This window comes from Scyliorhinus canicula, chromosome 15 (assembly GCF_902713615.1).
Source record: "Scyliorhinus canicula chromosome 15, sScyCan1.1, whole genome shotgun sequence".
NCBI classification, from domain to species: Eukaryota; Metazoa; Chordata; class Chondrichthyes; order Carcharhiniformes; family Scyliorhinidae; genus Scyliorhinus; species Scyliorhinus canicula.
Genome location: NC_052160.1, coordinates 27344500 through 27366826, shown reverse-complemented (window position 1 = coordinate 27366826; position 22327 = coordinate 27344500). Strand labels below are relative to the sequence as shown.

Here is a 22327-nt window from a genome sequence, read left to right as displayed (position 1 = left end):
ATACGAGTGAATCTGTGTTGTATCAACTCCAGGACCAATGCATTATTCTTAAATTGCAGTGCCCAGAACTGAATGTTTTCACTCCCAATTAATCAAGGAATCTGCGTACTTGAGGATCTGACCAAGGTTCTGTATAACTAACGCATCACAACCTTCAGATTCCTCGTGATTATAAAGTAGATAGTCAATGATCGTGAAGTGAGCAGATAATGGTGTTTCTCGTTTGGCTCAGTGATTCAGTGAGGATTGCAGGGGTGTATACTGGGCAGCACGGTAATTTGGACATTCTGAATTCTCCCTGTGTATCCGAACAGGCGGCGGAATGTGGCGACTAGGGAATTTTCACAGTAACCTAATTGCAGTGTTAATGTAAGCCTACTTGTGACAATAAAGAGTATTATCTTTCAGATGGGACTTTAAACCAAGGACCCATCTTCAGGTGGATGTAAAAGATCCCATAGCACTATTTTGGATAAGAGAGGTGGAGTTATCTTATTTCTCAAACAGTTCACTGTCATTGTTTGTGGGACTTTGCTGTGCAGTTAGCTCCTGTGTTTCCTACATTATAACAGTGACTATACTTCAAAAGTACTCCATTAGCCGTAAAGCAGTTAGAGACCCTATTCATCATGCAAAGCCTGATACAAATGCAAGACTTTTTTTTTCTTGATATCCTGTGGAGCAAATCGAAATGGCTGAAGACTGGCATCTGTGATGGTGAAAACCTCAGGAGTAGGCGGATGTGGATCATACACTGAGCACTTCTGGCTGAAGATAGTTGAAAAACATTATCTTTTGCACTCAGATGTGGGGCTCTGCCAGCATTGAGAATGGGGATATTCATGGAGCCCTCTCTCTGCCATTAGTTGTTCAATTGTCCACCAAATTTAAAAAAAAAAAATTAGTGCACCCAATTCATTTTTTCCAATTAAGGGCCAATTTAGCGTGGCCAATCCACCTAGCCTGCACATCTTTGGGTTGTGGGGGACAAAACCCACGCAAACACGGGGAGAATGTGCAAACTCCACACGGTCAGTGACCCAGAGCCAGGATTGAATCTGGGACCTCGGCGCCGTGAGGCAACAGGGCTAACCCACTGTGCCACCGTGCTGCCCTACTGTCCACCACATTTGATCGGATTTGTTCAGGTGAGATCACTTGGTTCTGTCAATAATATACTGCTTCCGTTGTTTGGCATGCATATAACCCTATGTTACAGCTTCATCATGCTGATTTCTCATTTTTAAATCTGCTTGCTCCTTAATAATAATCTTTATTGTCACAAGTGGGCTTACATTAACACTGCAATGAACTCACTGTGAAAATCCCCTAGTCGCCACATTTCGGCGCCAGTTCAGGTACACCGAGGGAGAATTCAGAATGTCCAAATTACCTGCCAGCACATCTTTCAGGACATGTGGGAGGAAACGGGAGCATCCGGAGGAAACCCACGCAGACACAGGGAGAACGTGTAGACTCCGCATAGACAGTGACCCAAGCCGAGAATCGAACCTGTATCCTTGGCCCTGTGAAGCAACAGTGCTAACTACTGTGTTACCATGCTGCCTGAAAAACAATGAAGATATAACCGATCTGCAAATGAGGAACGTTCATAATATTTCTGCTCCTGGCATGCTCTCCTACATTCGTCATCGAATCAGGGTTCAATCCCTGGCTTGATAGTAAGGGTTGAATGTGGGATATGCTATCCACGAGGTTAAAGATTGTGGTGGAGTACAAGTCTGCTGCTCATGGTCCAAAACCCCTCATCGATGCTCAGTTTGGAGCTCCTGGACTTGTTTTGAATCTATCCTATGTAGCATAGTGGTAGTGCCATAAAACATGATGGAGGGTGTTCTCAATACGGACAGATTTTCAATGTGGATAGATTCGGGTGTCCACAGTACGGACAGATCATTAAATTTACAGTGCAGGAGGCGGCCATTCAGCCCATCGAGTCGGCACCGGCCTCTGGAAAGAGCACCCTGCCCTAAGCCCACATCTCCATCCTATCCCCGTAACCCAGCAACCCCATCTAACCTTTTATTTTGGACACTAAGGGAAATTTAGCATGGCCAATCCACCTGACCTGTACATCTTTGGACTGTGGAAGGAAACCAGAGCACGCGGAAGGAACCCACGTAGACATGGGGAGAACGTGCAACTCCGCACATACAGTGACCTAAGCCGGGAATCGAACCTGGGACCCTGGAGCTGTGAAGCAACTGTGCTAACCACTGTGCTACCATGCCACCCGGAAGTCCGCGACCTCAATACGGTCAGACTCCGTGACCTCAATACGGTCAGACTCCGTGACCTCAATACGGTCAGACTCCGTGGCCTCAATACGGTCAGACTCCGTGGCCTCAATACGGTCAGACTCCGTGGCCTCAATACGGTCAGACTCCGTGGCCTCAATACGGGCAGACTCCGTGGCCTCAATACGGGCAGACTCCGTGGCCTCAATACTGGCAGACTCCGTGGCCTCAATACGGTCAGACTCCGTGGCCTCAATACGGGCAGACTCCGTGGCCTCAATACGGGCAGACTCCGTGACCTCAATACGGGCAGACTCCGTGGCCTCAATACTGGCAGACTCCGTGACCTCAATACGGTCAGACTCCGTGGCCTCAATACGGGCAGACTCCGTGGCCTCAATACGGGCAGACTCCGTGACCTCAATACGGGCAGACTCCGTGACCTCAATACGGGCAGACTCCGTGACCTCAATACGGACAGACTCCGTGACCTCAATACGGACAGACTCCGTGACCTCACTACGGACAGACTCCGTGACCTCACTACGGACAGACTCCGTGACCTCAATACGGACAGACTCCGTGACCTCACTACGGACAGACTCCGTGACCTCACTACGGACAGACTCCGTGACCTCACTACGGACAGACTCCGTGACCTCACTACGGACAGACTCCGTGACCTCACTACGGACAGACTCCGTGACCTCACTACGGACAGACTCCGTGACCTCACTAAGGACAGACTCCGTGACCTCACTACGGACAGACTCCGTGACCTCACTACGGACAGACTCCGTGACCTCACTACGGACAGACTCCGTGACCTCACTACGGACAGACTCCCTGACCTCAATACGGACAGACTCCGTGACCTCAATACGGACAGACTCCGTGACCTCAATACGGACAGACTCCGTGACCTCAATAGGACAGACTCCGTGACCTCAATACGGACAGACTCCGTGACCTCAATACGGACAGACTCCGTGACCTCAATACGGACAGACTCCGTGACCTCAATACGGACAGACTCCGTGACCTCAATACGGACAGACTCCGTCTCCATAAGGACTGTGGGGTGGTCACTCTGCCATATACTTTCATGGGCAAATGCATCTGTGACAGGTAGATTGGTGAGGACAAAATCAATGACCTTCCTTCCATCATAAGAATGTAAGTAGGAATGTTCGCTGATGAATGCAGTGTTCAGTTCACCCGCAGCTCTGCAGATAACGAGAAGTCTGTGTCCACAAGCAGCAACATCTGGACACCCTTCAGGCTTCGGGTGATAAGTGACAGGTAACATTCATACCACTGAAGTGCCAGGCAATACCATTGCCAATAAGATTGAATCTAACAACCTTACTTTGACATTTAACTGCATTGCCATCATTGAATCCCCCCAGCAACATCCAGAGGGGTTACCATTTGTCAGACAAGTGGGCAGCCCATCCACCATTTGCTAACTGTGGCTGCAATGCATCTGCAAGGTGCACTGCAGCAACCTATTAAGACTTCTGTGACAACACCTACCAAACATACAATCTCTACTGCATCAAAGGAAAAAGGCAGCAGATATATGTGAATTACTTTCCACTTGCCTGGTTGAATCCATTTATACTCGATAAGTTCAATAAATCCCAAATCAAAGCTGACCGTTTGATCAGCATCACATTGTCCATTGGTACACAGTGGTAGCAATGTGTACCATCTATAAGATGCACGATTGCAACTCACCAACATTTATCAACAGCATCTTCCAAATCTCATTCTTTTCGGTGGTCCAGATTCGAAGGGTAGTAGACCTGTGCGAATACCACCACTTACAAATTCCCTCCAAGCCACACAGCACCTTGACACAAAAATAGAATGCTCTCCCTTCATTATTTCTGTTTCAAAACCCTGGAATTCCTTACTTAAATGTGGGAGCAGCTTATCACACAGGCTGCTGTGATTCAAAAAAGTGGCTCATCACCACCTTCTCAGGGCAAATAGTGATGGGCAATAAATGCTGGTCTTGCCAGCATTCATTCCATGAATGGCTAAAAAGAGAGTGCCATGCCAGTTTTGGCATTTTTAAAATGAGGACAGAAATAAATTTAGAAATGGAGAAACAAACACGTTTCTCATTAAATGTTACAAGCTGTCCCCCCATCGTGAATAAACTGTTGGAAGATATTAGTCAACACAAACTTCTGCTGACTCTGATACAATGGAGGAAAAATATGTGTTAGCATACACTTAATTTCATCTTTTTGTTAAAGCCATGCAACTGCTAGTTTATCACTGTTCTTACCCAAAGGGTTAGGCCTCATTGACGGGTGGACTTGAGGCTGTGTAGGCTGTTGGCCTTGTACCTGAGGCTGTGGCTGCGTTTGTGGCTGATTACCATAGGGCAGTCCAAGTGCGGCATATGCTCTCTGCATCGAGCTGGGATCGATAGGGTTCGAATTAGTGGATGTGCCCTGGGGACCACTTCCAACTGCACCCACTGTGTTCGGTAACCCACTCGGCAGAGAACCCAATAGGGCTGTAAAATTAGAAACATTACATTTGTATTAACATTACTGACCAGTCATTACACAACACCCATATATTTTATATATATATATATATATATTTATACACACACGTTTACTTTACTTGAATATAGTCAGTTTGCAGGAACATCTTACACTACAGTGAAATAAAGTTGATAACACGTCAATCAATGATTTTTCACAATGAAGTTGTTTTTGTGGAGGAGTACATTTCACATGCAAATTTTCTGATGTTAACCTGAAACCTAAATGACAGAAATCTGTGTGCTGTCACTAACCCAAGTGAAACGGACATGAAAAGCTTTTTTTAAAAATCATGGTAGATGGGCACTTTTTGAACCTTGCTATAGTGATGAATTAAAATGAACTCACTTCTTCTTGGTTATTTCCATGCAATGTATTTGGCTAATTCTGAGCCTCCTATATTCCTTTGAAGAATGAGATAGGCAGTTTCAGAAGAAAATGAAAAAAAAAACTGCTTCTCTTTTCTAATATTTGATGAAAAATATTTCAACTGGTGTGCTACTGTGGTGTTTCCAAGGTAATTCTCCAGTTTCATTGTCAATGAAGAACACTGCAGAGGAATCTGATTTGGTGTCAGTTTTGGATGCAAATGAGTCAAGAATAATCGATACATGAAGGATCAAAGATGCAAAGTTGAGTAAGTCAAATGCCATTTAATCAATCATAAGGGCACCATCTGGATTCGGAGTATCCAAACCTTCTGGTGCATACCATGGCAGCCTGTGGGGCTGCATTTACATTTTAAATGCATGTTCCTATAAATTTGTGCAGGTCTCAATATTCTGATTTAGGATTTTTTCAATGATGGAGTGGCTGTGCCAAAAATGGCACTTTTCAAATGTCAAGGCTCAAGAAATTTAAACAGGATGATCGAGCAAGAAAACAAGAGAAGCGCGAAAATTCCAAAGTTGCCCGCATTAGAGAGAGGGAAGGAAGGAAAGGAAGGAAGATGGGTGGCAGCGTTGATTAAGGATAACATTAACACTGAAAAAGGAGGATGCCCTTGATGGGTGAAGGACAGAATCTATATGGTTAGAGCTAACAAATACCATCATATCACTAAGTGCATTCCACAAGCCATCAACTTTTAAAATCATTCGTTCAGGGGTTGTGAGCTACGTTGGCTGGGCACGCATTTATTGTCCATCCCTAATTGCCCTTGAACGGAGTGGCTTGCTATCCCATTTCAGAAGGTATGCAAGACACTCGAGATGACGCTGGAGCTTGACGACTCTCTGCGAGCTCTCTCACACAGATCCTCTTCCTGTATCTCTTATAACCGTACTATGTGAGAAATAAAAGAATGACCAGGGTGGGGGTAGGGCCGGTCAAGGACAGTAGTGGGAACTTGTGCATGGAGTCAGAAGAAATAGGAGAGGCGTTGAATGAATACCTTTCTTCAGTGTTCACCAAGGAGAGGCGCCGTGTTTTTGAGGATGAGAGTGTGATACATACGGGTAGGCTAGAGGAGGTAGATGTTCTGAGGAAGGATGTATTAGCAATTTTGAAAAACCTGAAGGTTGACAAGTCCCCTGGGCCAGATGGGATATATCCAAGGATTCTTTGGGAGGCAAGGGATGAGATTGCAGAGCCTTTGGCTTTGATCTTTGGGTCCTCACTGTCCACGGGGATAATGCCAGAGGACTGGAGAGTGGCGAATGTTGTTCCTCTGTTCAAGAAAGGGAATAGGAATGATCCTGGTAATTATAGGCCTGTTAGTCTTACTTCGGTGGTCGGTAAGTTAATGGAAAAGGTCCTGAAGGATAGGATTTATGACCATTTGGAAAGATGCAGCTTAATCCGGGATAGTCAACACGGATTCGTGAAGGGTAAGTCTTGCCTCACAAATTTGATTGAATTCTTTGAGGAGGTAACTAAGTGTGTAGATGAAGGTAGAGCAGTTGATGTCGTATACATGGATTTTAGTAAGGCGTTTGATAAGGTTCCCCATGGTCGGCTCATGAAGAAAGTAAGGAGGTGTGGGATAGAGGGAAATTTGGCCAATTGGATAAGTAACTGGCTATCACATAGAAGACAGAGGGTGGTGGTGGATGGAAAATTTTCGGACTGGAGACCAGTTACCAGCAGTGTACCACAGGGATCAGTGCTGGGTCCTCTCCTATTTGTGATTTTTATCAATGACTTGGAGGAGGGGGCTGAAGGGTGGGTCTGTAAATTTGCTGATGACACCAAGATTGGTGGAGTAGTGGATGAGGTGAGGGCTGTTGTAGGCTGCAGAGAGATATTGATAGGATGCAGAGCTGGGCCGTAAAATGGCAGATGGAGTTTAATCCTGATAAGTGCGAGGTGATTCATTTTGGTAGAAAAAATTTGAATGTGGATTACAGGGTCAACGGCAAGGTTCTGAGGACTGTGGAGGAACAAAGAGATCTTGGGGTTCATGTCCACAGATCTCTGAAGGTTGCCACTCAAGTGGATAGAGCCGTGAAGAAGGCTTATAGTGTGTTAGCGTTTATTAACAGGGGGCTTAAGTTTAAGAGCCGTGGGGTTATGCTACAACTATACATGACCCTGGTGAGACCACATTTGGAGTATTGTGTGCAGTTCTGGTCACCTCATTATAGGAAGGATGTGGAAGCATTGGAAAGGTTGCAAAGGAGATTTACCAGGATGCTGCCTAGTTTGCAGGAGTGTTGACTTCTACCATTATCACGCTGGTCTATACCCCACCTCAGGAGAAAGTGAAGAAGATGCTTGATGAATTGTACACCTCTACAAATAACAGTGAAACAAAATACCCAGAGGCCTTGTTCATCATGGCTGGGTCTTCAATCAAGCCCACGTCAAGAGTATACCGCCAAAATTCCACCAACACATCTCCTGTCCCACCAGGGTCGCCAACATCCTTGACCACTGTTACACAAACATCGATCCATCCCCCGACTGCACCTTGGGAAATCGGACCACAGGACGGTGCTCCTTCGTCCGGCATACAAACAGAAACTTAAGCGGGAGAATCTGATTAAGAAGGTTGTGCAATGCTGGTCCGAGGCAACAGAAGACCACCTACGTGATTGCTTGGATCCGTGGACTGGTCCATATTCAAGAACTCAGCAGCCAACATAAACAAGCATGCCACCATCACAGACTTCAAGAGCAAGTGTGTAGTAGATTGCGTGACAAAGAAGGTAATACATACCTTCCCCAACCGGAAACCATGGTTTAATCGGGAGATTCACTCCCTACTGAAGGCCAGGTCTGAGGCGTTCAAGACAAGTGACCCTGACCTATTCAAGAAATCCAGGTACGACCTCTGCAAAGCCATCAGGACGCCAAGAGAAAATACCAGACTAAGCTAGAGTCACAGACTAATGACACGGACTCTCGTTGGTTGTGACAAGGCTTAAACAACAAAGCAAAGCAGAGTAGAATCTCTGGTAGCAGCCCACTCCTTCCTGATGAACTCAATGCATTCTAAGCTCGGTTCCAGCAGGAAACCATCAAACCGTTGTCATGTGCCTCGGACACACCCATACCAACGTCACAGCTTTTCAAAGTCAGATATGCCTTCTTGAAAGTGAACCTTCGGAAAGCAACCTGTCCTGACGGATTCCCTGGTCGTGCACTCAGATCCTGCATAATCAAAGACCCCTCCCACTTGGGTGATTCTCTCTTCCAACTTCTTCCATCGGTCAGGAGGTACAAAAGTCTGAGAACATACACTAACAGGTTCAAAAACAGCTTCTTCCCTGCTGTTACCAGACTCCTGAATGATCCTCTTATGGACTGAACTGATCTCCTCACACATCTTCTCTACTGAGTAGTACTGCACTCCGTATGCTCCCCTGATGTCTGTACTTATGTATTTACATTGGGTTTTTATGTACGTCCTATGTTTTTTCATTTATGGTATGATCTGTCTGGACTGTATGCAGAACAATACTTTGCAATGTACTTCGGTACACGCGACAATAAATCAAGTCAATCAATCGTCAACTACATTACTGTGGGTCTGAATGCACATTTAGGAAAGGCTGCTAAGAGTGGCAGATTTTTCCTTCCCCAAAGGAACCAGGTGGGTTTTTATGACAATTGACCATGGGATCATGGTCAGCAATAGATTTTTAATTTCAGATTATTTTCTTAAAATTCAAATTTTACCATCTGCTGTAGTGGGATTTGAACCTGGGTCCCACAGAATATTACCCTACACCACTGCCTCCCCCAATGGGAAAGATATAGGGGAACAAACATAGGGGCGGTGCAAAAACAAATTATAATGGGAGACTTCAATTATTTTATTATGGGCTGGGATATTGTAAAGGGCAGAGGGTAAGAAAGAGTGTCTGAAGTATGTTTAAGAGAATTTTCTGCATCAGACAAGGAGCAATCCAGTGTAAAAATAATTAGAGTGCCAATTTTAATGGAGTAAAGATGGATCTTGGTAAATTGGAATCAAAGACTTGCAGGCAAAACTGTAATTCAACAAATGGCTGCCTTCAAAGAGGTGTTTGTATTGGTATAATCCAGGTACATTTTCATAAAAGGGGGAAAAGATAGGACAAAAAAACCCCCACAGCTTTGGATGACAAAGACAGAGAATAAGATGAAGCAGAAAAAGGCTGCATATTATCAATCTGACATCTGTCATACAAGTCAGAACAAAGTTGCATATAGGAAGTTCAGAGGGGAAATTTAAAATAATAGAGAAGCAAGAAAAGAAAATGAGAGACTGACAGCCAGCATAAAAGATAAGCGGCAGGTACAATAATAAAAAGCGGGGGTAGCACGGCAGCGCAGTGGTTAGCACTGCTGCTCACTGCGCCAAGGAGCTAGGTTTGATCCTGGCCCTGGGTCACTGTCCATGTGGAGTTTGCACATTCTCCCCGTGTCTGCGTGGGCCTCACCCCCACAAGCCAAAAAGATGTGCAGAGTAGGTGAATTGGCCACACTAAATTGCCCCTTACTTGGAAAACTCTAAATGTATTTTAAAAAAATAAAAGTGGTAAATGAACTAGTTGAGACACAGGGCGCACAAAAGATTGATGAAGACGTGGTATTAGAAGGATTGGTTGTACTTAAAAGTTGATAAGCCACCAGGGCTAGACAAGATGCATCTGAGGATACTGAGGGAAGTAATGGTGAAAACTACAGAGCCATGGGTCATAATATTTCAATCCTCCTTAGAGGTGGGCCAGAGGGTTTAAGAATAAGCCCAGAACTAGAGGTTAATCAGGTTAACCTTGGTGGTGGGAAAGTTTTTGAAATTATAATCCTGGACAAAATTAACACTCACTTGGACAAATCTAGATTCATTAAGGAAAGTCAGCACTGATTTGTTAAGGGAAAATCATAACCAGCTTGATTGAATTTTGATGAGGTAATAGAGAAGGCCGATGAGGGCAATGTAGTTGATGTAGTATACATGGACTTTCCAAAGGCATTTGAAACACTACCGTACAACAGACTTGACAGCAAAGTTAAATAGCTCATGGAATAAAAGGGACAGTAGCAGCATGGATATAAAATTGTCTGAGCGACAGGGAACATTTGGCGATTCGCTGTTGGATCTAATAATGGGGAAGGAACAGTAAAGATAGGGAAATATCCAGGGAATAGTAACCATAATGTAAATGTTTTAAGATTGGAAAGTACATAAGTATGACAAAAACAAAATTAATAGATTGGAGAAAAGTTGATTTTGAGAGACTGAGAATAAAACTTTGTGAAATAAAATGGGCAATAATATTGGTAAACAACAATGAGCAATATAAGTGCTTGACAGAATGCAGGAAAATATATTCTGCGAAAAGGAAACAACAAACTAAAAACAAGTGACATCCTACAGATGACTCAGGAACATATAAGGTTATAAGATACCGTATATACTCGCGTATCATGCGATTTCGCATATCATGCGACCCCTAAATTTTCGTCCCCAAAACATGATTCTATGCTATATCTCATGTATCATGCGAGTCACTTTTTTGGAAATTAATGCCCAAACTAAAACTTCCAAATGGTATCATTGTCTGTGGATTCTGCAGAGTGGATTCTGTTGTGAAAGCTGTTCGCGAATCGAACAGCTTTCCAGCTGTCTTTCCTAGCATCCTTCTGCCACTTGACGTTTCCATTCATAAAAACGGCAAGTAAAACACCCGCGAATTCTGTATCGGAAAAAGACGGCCATGTATTGAATAAACTACCTATATGATCAGGAATACTACTCTTCAGATTTTGACCACAGCATTCTGATTGGAAGATGTTCAGCCACTTGACGTCTCCATTCATGTTTTTATGAATGGAAACGTCAAGTGGCTGAACATCTTCCCATCAGAAAAAACAGCAAGTAAAACACCCGCGAATTTTGTATCTCGCGTATCATGCGACCCCCCCCAAATTTAGGTTACAATTTAGGTCTTCAAAAGTCGCATGATATGCGAGTATATACGGTACATGCATTAAGCATATAGATAGCAGAAGAGTGCATTGAGAGAAAATATGAAGAGATTAGGAGAGAAATTAAAAAACAATTAGAAAGGCAATGGGGAACAATGCAATTAATTTATGAAGGAACATGAAAACAGCAGTTTTTATTGATGTGGCTGTAAGATAAAGGTGTGATGCAAATAGGATCATCAAGGGATGGACAGGAACAATTGGTTGAAATTGGAGAATGCAGAAATATTAAATGATTATTTTGCTTCAGCATTTACCAAGGAGATAAAACAGGTTGACATGACATTGAATGATGAGATGAGTAATGAAATAAGTGCATTTAAAAAAAAAAGGGTTGTTATGAATAAACAAAACTTTACATGCAAATCGGGCCAACATTTTCACCAGAGTTGACATTATTGAAGCCATATTTTGAAGTGAACAGGGGCATCATATACTGGTACTCACATAATCCTACCTATATTTCAACATTGCAATTATTGATGAGTTCTATATATGTTTTAAGATGATTAAGAGTGGTAAAGTTCATTAAAATTTTCTAATAATTTTTAAACATACACGGATCTGTAAATCAATGGCACTTACTCTGCTGATTCCTCTTGTCACTGGCATTTTTTAGGGGTAGGCATACGGGACAGTCATGTCGAGTGCAGTTTTTCCAGTGAGAGATGATCTGTCTTGATGACGCACAGTGAGCAACTGTGTAACAAAAACAGACAGATTTCTATTATTAAATAGTGGACACAGGGTTAGATCAAAGGGGGTTAACTGCAAATCAACTACTTTTAAAAATGCTCTTATTTTATAAAACAATAGTAAAAGGCTGTTGTGGTTGAGAATGAGTCAGCACGAGACAGAACCAGTGAACACTATCAGCACACCATGGCATGCAAGCCCGATTGAAGAAACGTACGTGGCACAGGAAAGCAAAACGCTTTCCTCTTAAAAAGTGATATGACGGCCCACAGGACCACAATGGGGTACAATTTAAATTTCCCACTCGGCTGAGTTCATGGTCTCAACTCCAACATTGCTGTGAGAAGATGGCAGCTACGTGAGATGCTCCCCATAAGGACATGCACAAAGCGGAGGGGGGACGAGATAGGAGTTACCCAGCCACTCTTGCACACAGCCAGCTGAACAGTAACAATGATTACGCCTGCCTCCTTACAACCAGGAGGTTATTTGCTCCAAGGAGTCTGAAGGAACAGAGGATGAATGGAGAGAAAAAATATTTTTCAGACAATACAACAAAACATGTTCATCCTGAAAGTTTAATTTTTTAAAAACAAGTTTTACTTCTACCTATTGGCCAAGAATTGGTAATCAGCTGCCACTGACACAATTATAGTGATGTTTCTCGCATCAATACTGGTTAGAATTATATAGAATGCCATAGTAGAAAAGCTTTGCCTTTTGAGCCATTTCTACAGTTGTCATTTTAAAAAAAATATGTTTTTATTGGTTTGCAATTAATTTGTAACAACATTGCTGGAAACATTTTAAATATACAGGAAAGGGAAACAAACGGTCTAAAGAAAAGATACAGGATAATACATAATGAAAATGGGGATACTAGGTGATGTCTCTCCACCCCTTTGCTGATGTGTGGGCGATGGCCAGTGGCTCAATTGCCAGCGCAAATAGAAGCGGGGATAAGGTGCATCCCTGCCTCATGTTTCTGTGCAGCTGAAGGTATTCAGAGCTGGTGGCGTTTGCCCGTATGCTCGCCATGGGAGCACTGTACAATAGTTTGACCCACGAGGAGAACCCTGGCCCAAACCCAAAACGTCTTGTACCTTGAGGTACCTCTATTCAACTCTGTCAAAGGCCTTCTCTGCATCTAGGGAGATGGATCACTTATGGTGACTCCTCCCCAGGTGGGGTCATGATCACGTTCAACAGATGTCTGATGTTCACCGTTTGTTATCTGCCCTTGACAAAGCCCGTCTGATCTCGCACGACCTACCCCCCACAAAGCCATTCTGATCTCGCGAGCCTCCCCCCGCAATTTTCTCCATAAAGGCTTTCAGTTTCCTCGCCATCGCTGACTGCTTCCTCGATTAGGGGGTTAGATTTGTCCGTTCACGGGTCCTGTACGCAGCTGAAGTCGGTGTGTGTCTAGGTCAGGGATTTCTGCCATGGTCTTTTTAACAAAGTCTACATCGTCCCAGTTAGGTACGTATATATTCACAAGCATCACTGGTGCCCCTTCAGGAACAACGCTGACCATAACAGCACCCTCACCGGTCCGTTACTGTATTTGCTGCTGTGAATGTTGTCTTCTTGCTCTACAGTATGGCCCCCCCTCTAGCTCTTGTCCCATAATACACTCAGGAGGTCTGTCCTATCCACCTATCCAGCTCTTTCTTACCCACAGTCAGTCCTTCTCCTCAGGTTTATCTCTTGGAGGAAGACTACATCGGCCCTCAGGCTTTTCAGGTGGCCACTCCCTCCCTTGCCCTTCTTCTCCCCGATCTGTTGTTTTACCCTCTTATGCCAGACACTCCCTCCCTTTCAATAGTATCGCCGTGCCTCCCCCCCAAAATCATGTGTTTGCATGCTCGCTTGTCAGGTTGGCTCCCCCTTTGGGAGTGTTTTCCCTTTTATCTTTTGCCCATTTTGTCCCCATTCCCCCCCCAGCTCCTGCTTTGGTGTCCCTCCGCCTTACCCCCTCTTAGAATGTGCAGATGATCATCCCCAAGGAACACCAAAGACAAAGAACACGGTTAGTGTTCCATGTCTGTCCGTTACTGCTTTCTTCTGAGCATGTTCTTCTGAGGGAATTTTCACAGTAACTTCATTGCAGTGTTAATGTAAGCCTACTTGTGACAATAATAAAGATTATTCTTATTATCAACTTCATCTGCTTCTCCTGCCGTGTTGAAATAGTACTCCCTGTTGCCATATGGTCACCCACAGTTTGCTGGCTACAGGGCTGACTTGGTTCCACTGAACTCAGCCCGGTGCTTGGCCAGGCCGGACCCAACCTCCTGGTACATACCGATCATATATCCTTTCCATTTGCAGGACTGTGTGCTCCTTGCCTAGTTCAAAATTCGCTCTTTGTCCTGGAACCAGTGGAGCTTTGCAATGATCGCTCTTGGTGGTTCCACTGTTTTGGACCCTTGAGCGACTTGAGGGCTCTGTTCAATTCTGGGGGCTTGGGGAAGCTTTCTCCCCCCATCAACCTCCCCAGCATCTGCACTACATAGTCTGTTGGGCTCCTGCCCTCAGGTAGCCCTCCGATTCTTAAGTTCTGGCGGCAGGATCTATTTTCCTGGTTCTCCACGTTTGACTTGAGTGCTCCTTGGGCCGCCACCCACCTTGCCATCTCTGTTGAGCGATGCGGTCCGGTCACTCTGGTTGGTAGCTGTTTTCTCCAATTCCCGCACCGTTGCCTCTTGGGTCTCCAATCCCTTCTCCAGCGCCTCTTTGAAAGGGGTTAAAGCAATTACTATGACCGCCTTCACGGTCTCATGAGGTCCTCCTTAATAGAGTCCCTGAGTTTTAGATGCTCCTGTGTTGGGGTTCCATCCACAGCCCATCAGTGGGTGGGTCGGGGATCGTGTTGGTGATCCTTCCCGGTCCACCATGTCCTGCTCTGCTTCGCTCTTCGTGTCCGCTGTCTGTGTTTTTCTCTCCTGACTCTTACTGCTCTTGCTGTCCTTTCTGTTTCTAAGTGGGATTTGAGGGCATTTCCTCGGGTGGCTGTTTATTTTGGGTGAGTGTGGTTTGCGGGTTTAGTCGTTGATCTCCCGATAAATGACCCGTAGTTAAAAGTTTCTAGACGAGAGCCACCTTTCGTGTGATTGTTCAGCACATTACCGCCCACTGGAAGTCTGCAGTTATCAAACATGAGAACTACATCAGATCACAAATTACAGGGGACTTTATCGCAAATACGCTTCAATCCTCTTTTTTAAACACTCTTTTCATTGAACATTCTAAGTGATAGGTCAAAAAGGATGGGGGCGGTGGGAGAGAGTTTATTTTTGTCAAGTCACATAGGATGCAATTTGTAATTGTTTTGGTACTGTTTCTGGAACCTGTGAACAGAGGGGAGGAATGGGAATGAGTCACATTACATTAGAAACTACATCAGTTAAGTTATTAAATGTTAAAGGCTTGATTTTCATATTCACGCAAACAGAACTTAATTTCTGTTCAGCATATGTCACCTCAAATCAGTGTTGTAGGAAGGAGTTTCATGAATCAAAACCAACCTGCAGTGTTAGAAAGAGAGAATACCCCCTCATAGCCAACTACTGGAGTTAAAATAAAATTTGAAGTACTATATATCCTTCAAAGCAGCACTTATCTTGCCTACTGCCTGGGCTTTTGCAAAGTGTCCTTGAAGGGTATGGATTAGCCTCGTGTTCAACACCATTTTGCTATTTTAAAAAAGCTAAGAGAAATTTAAAATTAGGTTTCAAACGCCCATTAACATATTGAAAACAGGGGATTTCCGGTGGCGACTATGAAGAAGTAAGTCGCACATTTGGTGGCTCCCGCTCTGGTCGGACTTTTAGATCTCTCCCCCGTTTTTCTACTGGAATTGAATTGTAAAACGGATGTTAGTGGCAATTAATTTCTGAATTCCCACTTTGGTGCATGGAGAGAAGGACTAGAAGTGTTCATAAGGACAGAAACAAAAAGATAGAGAAGGCTTGGGCTGTAGCTTCAACGGAAGACAGCATGGTGGAGGTTCGGACCTCTGCCTTGTCGACCCAGCAGTCTATGGAGCAGCTGTTGAAAGTCATTCAGGAAGGCTTTGCTATGCAGAAATGGGACAGCTTTGACCCGGTAAGAGAGTCGATTGAGCTGTTGGAGCATAGATTGACGCCCAGGATCGGGTGATCCAGAATGTGGAGAAGGCGCTGAGAAGGTGGAGGACCTAGAAAATAGGTCCCGCTGGCAGAACCTAAGAATCGTCGGGCTCCCGGAAGGGTCCGAAGAAACGGACATCGCAGACATGTTTGTGAAGCTGCTGGGGGATGGAACATTCTCCGGTCTCTTGGAGGTGGATAGGGCTCACAGAGCACTCGCGAGGAAGCCTCGAATGGAAGAACCCCCCCCCCCAGGTCAATGGTGGTGAGATTCCACAGGTTCTCGGATAAGGAGCGCATTCTACAGTTGGCCAATCAGACACGGAGCTGTAAATGGGACAATAGCATCCTGCGGGTTTACCAGGACCTGGGTGTAGGCTAGGAGGAGAGCAGGCTTCAACCAGATCAGGTTGATCCTTTTTAAGAAAAAGGTGAAGTTTGGACTGTAATACCCAGTCTTCTCTGGGTCACGCCTGAGGACGCATTAGATTTTGCAAAAAAGGGCTGGTGATGGATTGAGAAATTTTGAACTTGGCTGCAGCGTTCATGTTTTTGTTTTTTCTTTTTATTTCTCTGTTTTTGTAAAAAGTTTCCCGTTTTGCGTTTCATGGAAGATGTTTGTGATGCCATTTGCATTGATTTGGAACCAGCGGTAGAGCTGAGTTACAATTTTCATTCGCACTGTTGGGGGGTGGAGAGGTGCTTGTTTTGATCTTGGTGTTTTTCTATTGGGCAATTGTGGGGGGATTGTTTGATGTTGGAGTTTGTTTGTATGAGCAGGGTGCATTAGGTGGGAGACTATCTGGCACCAGGGATGGGGGCCACCAAGCTAGCTGGGCAGGCTAGCTCACGGAAGCGCAGTGGGGGGTGTGCATATGTTTGGCTTAGAAAAGGGGTTGGTTACAGGGTATTGTTGTTCGGGGGAGATGGGGGGGGTGAATGTTCTGCTGACAAGGGAGCGACTTGGGTTGAGGGACAGAGAGGAGGTTGGGGGCTGGGGCTGGTGCCAGTGGAGGTGCAGAGCACGGGCTGGAGGCGGGCCTAAAAAGGGGGATGGCTGATCGGGGGCGGGGGGGCAATGCGCCCCCCAACTAGGCTGATCACCTGGAATGTTAGAGGGTTAAATGGGCCGGTCAAAAGGGCACGGGTGGTCGTGCATCTTAGGGGGTTGAAGGCGGATGTGGTAATGTTGAAGGAGACGCACCTTAGAGTTACAGAGCAGGTTAGACGGAGGAAAGGCTGGGTCAGTCAGGTCTTTCACTCGGGACTAGACTCAAAGACTAGAGGGGTCGCGATCCTGATCAATAAGCTGGTGGTGTTTGAGACGAGTAGAATAGTCTCGGACGTGGGAGGGTCGGTACATTATGGTCAGTGGAAAACTGGAGGGATGCAGGCGGTATTAGTAATGTATATGGGCCAAATTGGGATGATGTGGAGTTTATAAAGGAGGATGCTGGGGAAGATACCGGACCTGGACTCGTACAGATTGGTCATGGGAGGGGACTTCAATACAGTTATGGACCCTGGCTTGGACCGGTCAAGCTCAAAAAACGGGCAGGGGTGCCAGCAATGGCAAAGGAGCTAAGAGGGTTCATGGAGCTGATGGGGGGTGGTGGATCCATGGAGATTTGGGCAGCCGAGGGTGAAGGAATTCTCCTTCTACTCACACGTGCATAAAGTGTACTCCCGGATTGATTTCTTTATTTTGGGCAGGGCCTTGCTGGCTGGGGTGGTGGACACGAGGTATTCGGCGATTACAATCTCAGACCATGCTCTGCAGGTTAACCTGTAGGTTAGTAAAGACAGTAACCAGCGCCTGCACTGGAGGTTGGATGTGGGACTTTTGGCAGATGAAGGGGTGTGCGAGCAGCTGAGGAAATGTATTCAGAGCTACCTGCAAGTCAATGACACAGGGGAAATTTCAGCAGCGGTGGTGTGGGAAGCACTGAAGGCAGTGTTCAGAAGGGAGCTGATCACGATCCGGGCCCATAGGGAGAAGGTGGACAGGACGGAGACGGACCGACTGGAAAAGTAGTTACTACAGATTGATAGGAGGTATGCGGAGACCACAGAGGCACTGCTTTTAAGGGAACGGCGGAGGTTACAGGCGGAGTTTAGCTTGCTGACCACAGGGAGGGCGGTGGAGCAGCTGAGAAAGGTGAGGGGGGCGATCAATGAACATAGAGAGAAGGCCAGCAGTATGCTTGCACAGTAGCTTAGGAAGAGGGAGGCAGCCAGGGAGGTAGGGAAAGTAAAGGACGGTGATGGGAACCTGGTTGGTGATTCAGTAGGGGTGAATAAGGCGTTTAGGGATTTCTGCAGTAGGCTGTACAGGTCAGAACCCCCTACGGGGCCCGAGGGGTTGAGTCACACCTTGGAGGGGCTGAATTTCCCCAAGGTGGACGGGGAGCGGGTACAAGGGCTGGGGGCCCCGATCGGGCTGGAAGAGATAGTGGAGGGCTTGAAGGGCATGCAGGCGGGTAAGGCCCCGGGTCTGGACGGGTACCCAGTGAAGTTTTATAAAAGTTCTCGGGGATCTTGGGGCCGGTGTTGTTGAGGATGTTGAATGAGGCAAGGGAAAGAAGAGTGTTACCCCCGACAATGTCACAGGCAACGATTTCGTTGATTCTTAAGCGGGACAAGAACCCAGAGCTGTGTGGGTCCTACAGGACGATCTCCCTGTTGAATGTAGTGCCAAATTGCTGGCCAAAATCTTGCCCTCCAGGATTGATGATTGTGTTCCGGATGTTATTGGGGAGGACCAGACAGGGTTTGTTAAGAGCAGGCAGTTGGTGGCCAATGTAAGAAGGCTGTTAAATGTGATCATCATGCGCCCGGAAGGTAGAGAGGTAGAGGTAGTGATTGCAATGGATGCAGAAAAGGCTTTTGACCGGGTAGAATGGGACTATCTGTGGGAGATACTGGGATGGTTTGGATTCGGGCGGGGCTTTATTGACTGGGTCAGGTTACTGTATCAGGCTCCTGCGGCAAGTGTACGGACGAATAGGATAACATCGGACTATTTTAGACTGCACCAGGGGACGAGACAGGGATGCAGCCTCTTCCCACTGTTGTTTGCACTGGCTATAGAGCCATTGCCGTTGGCAATTGCTCTTGCTCTGAGAGCCTCGAGTGGCTGGAGAGGACGGGTCTGGGTTTTGGGGGGGGGGGGGGGGGGGGGGTGGGGGGGGTGGGTGTGTGTGGAGCACAGGGTTTCACTCTATGCGCATGACCTGCTTCTGTACGTTTTGGATCCAATAGAGGGGACGGAAGAAATCTTGAACTCTAGGGGTATTTAGCTGGTTTTCGGGGGATAAGATTAACATGGGAAAGAATGAGATGTCTGTGGTCCAGGCGAGGGGACAGGAGAGGCGACTGGAGAACTGCCATTTAGGTTAGTAAAGAGAAGCTTTAGGTACCTAGGCATCCAAGTGGCACGGGAATGGGACCGGCTGCATAAATTGAATCTGGCCCGGCTGGTGGACTAAATGAAGGATGATTTTCGGAGATGGGACGCGCTTCCGTTGTCTCTGGCTGGGAGGGTGCAAACAGTGAAGATGACGGTTCTCCCGAGATTCCTATTTGTATTTCAGTGTCTACCCATCTTTATTCCGTGATCCTTTTTTAAGCGGGTCAATAGAGTGACCACGGGCTTCGTCTGGGCGGGCAAGACCCCCGCGGGTAAGGAAGGTAATGCTTCAGTGGAGTCGGGGAGAGGGCGGGCTGGTGCTGCCAAATTTTAGCAACTATTACTGGGCGGCTAATATAGCCATGATCAGGAAGTGGGTGGTGGGGGAGGGGTCGGATTGGGTGCGTCTGGAGGCAGCTTCATGTAAGTGCACCAGTTTGGGGGCATTGGTAATGCCTCTGCCGTTCCCGCCGGCACGGTACTCCACCAGTCCAGTGGTGGTGGCGGCCCTGAGAGTTTGAGGCCAGTGGAGGCAACATGTGGGAGCATCGGTTTAGGCCCCAATTTGTGATAATCACCGGTTTGCCCCGGTGGAGGAAAAGGTTGGGTTGGTGAGGGGAAACGAATTCAGGTATCTGAAGGTGCGGGACTTCCTTCGTAAACAAGTGTTAACTTTCTCGCTCCTACCGCTAAGGGGGATTCAGGACAGGGTAGTTTCCAGAGGGTGGGTAGCAGAAGTTGAGCATCTCGGACAATTATAAGGAGCTTATGGGGTCGGAGGCGACGCAGACTGAGGAGCTGAAGTGCAAGTGGGAGGAGGAGCTGAATATTGAGATAGAGGATGGTCTATGGGCAGACGCATTGAATAGAGTCAACACTCTGCAACATGTGCCAGGTTTAATTTAAGGTTGTTCACGGGGCTCACATGACAGTGGCCTGGATGAGCAGATTCGTTGGGGTGGAGGACAGGTGCGCAAAATGTGCGGGAGGACCGGTGAACCATGTGCGGGAGGACCGGTGAACCATGTCCACATGTTCTGGGCATGTCTGAAGCTTAGGGGATTTTGGCAGGGGTTTGCAGATGTCATGTCCACGGCGTTAAAAACAAGGGTGGTGCTGAGTCCAGAGGTGGCGATTTTCGGGGTGTCAGAAGACCCGGGAATCCAGGAGGAGAAAGAGGCAGACGTTCTGGCCTTTGCTTCCCTGGTAGCCCGGAGATGGATACTATTAGCTTGGAGGGACTCAAAGCCCCCAAAGTCAGAGACCTGGCTATCGGACATGGCTAGCTTTCTCTGTTTGTAAAAAATCAAGCTCGCCTTGAGAGGGTCACTGGTAGGGTTCATCCGGAGGTGGCAACCGTTCGTTGGCCAAGGGGGGTTGTAGTAGTTTAGATTAGAGTAGGGGGTCAATAAGGGTGGGACATGTACGAGAGGTGAATGGCTTTTGCACTATGCTCATGGTTTCATGTATATTGTTTATTTTGTTGTTGTTACTATCCCAAAAATACCTCAATAAAATGTTTATTAAAAAAGACATACTGAAAACAGTTTACAGTTCAATGTTTTTATAGATATCTGCAGAGGGGCTGTATTTGAACGTTTGGCCACCTGGCTTATTAAAATGTGTAAGTAGTGCACAAAAAGTCCAACCAAGTACACTTACCCTGGCAGGACTTGCCTGCCTGACAGTGAGTCATGTGATTCAGGACGTTTTTCATGGTTCGGCAGTGGGGCAGCGCACAGGATCGCACCTCACCGTTTGCCTGTTCTCTCCGCTGGCATTTGTGGGCGTGAAGCAGTAGGACCAGCTGCTGCTGTATCAGTTTGCGTTTCTCAGGGTCTGCAGTCGGTGCAGATGCCATTCCTTGTGTTGGTACCTGGGACGGTACTTGTACCATCCCTACCTGTTGAACCTGGGACTGTTGTTGCGACTTGTAAAGAAAAGAAAGAAACGGTGAAAAGAGGACTCAAAATCCAGTGACAATTTCTAAATTGGATGAGGAAAGCAAAAAGCTTCTAAATAAAATTGAACATATAGAGAACTGCAGGACAAACATGTCCAAAAATAGACCAGCATTCTGCCACTGGCTAGAAGGCCAAATGATGCACCCATGCAATTTACACCAAGTTTTTTGATAAGGAGTACATTTAAAACTTTTCTTTCAGACGAGTGCGTCATTTACGTTACTCTTTTTTCAAAAAAAAGTCAAAATTATTTTCCATTAAATTAGTTACTTCATGGAGACAGAAAAAAAAGATGAAGGGTAAATTAAAAATACAACACAAACTTTAGCTTCAAGCCCAATGTCAACTACCAATGTTGACAAATAAGCTGGAAGGACACAAAACTTACAATATCGCCGATAGATCTTCCATGAGGTGTCTCCCCATTAACTGTGTGAATCCAGCATTTTAAAAGAGCAGGTCTGCAACTTACTTCATGACAAAAACATTTCTTTCCACAGGTTTAACATTTTGGGTGGGCAGCACGGTGGCACATTGGTTAGCACTGCTGCCTCACGCTGTCGAGGTCCCAGGGTCACTGTCCAGTTACATTGCTAATCATAGATATCATAGAATTTACAGTGCAGAAGGAGGCCATTCGGCCCATCGAGTCTGCACTGGCTCTTGGAAAGAGCACCCCACCCAAACCTACACCCATAACCCAGTCACCCCACCCAACACTAAGGGCAATTTTTGGACACTAAGGGCAATTTAGCATGACCAATCCACCTAACCTGCACATCTTTGGACTGTGGGAGGAAACCGGAGCACCCGGAGGAAACCCATGCACACACGGGGAGAACGTGCAGACTCAGCACAGACGGTGACCCAAGCCGGGAAT

At 46.2% G+C, this 22327-nt stretch overlaps 1 protein-coding gene across 6 annotated transcripts in view; it reads right to left on the bottom strand.

The window, feature by feature from the left end:
• LOC119978481 (CREB-binding protein-like) overlaps positions 1–22327 on the bottom strand; it is a 218298-nt gene that overhangs the window by 139818 nt on the left and 56153 nt on the right. For all 6 annotated transcript variants that reach the window (XM_038820142.1, XM_038820144.1, XM_038820146.1 and 3 more), the window contains exons 4-6: positions 21146–21413; positions 11831–11944; positions 4558–4791 (exon numbers count right to left, since the gene is read on the bottom strand). In XM_038820142.1, the coding sequence (XP_038676070.1) occupies positions 4558–4791; positions 11831–11944; positions 21146–21413 (616 nt within the window). The remainder of the gene's footprint in view (positions 1–4557; positions 4792–11830; positions 11945–21145; positions 21414–22327) is intronic.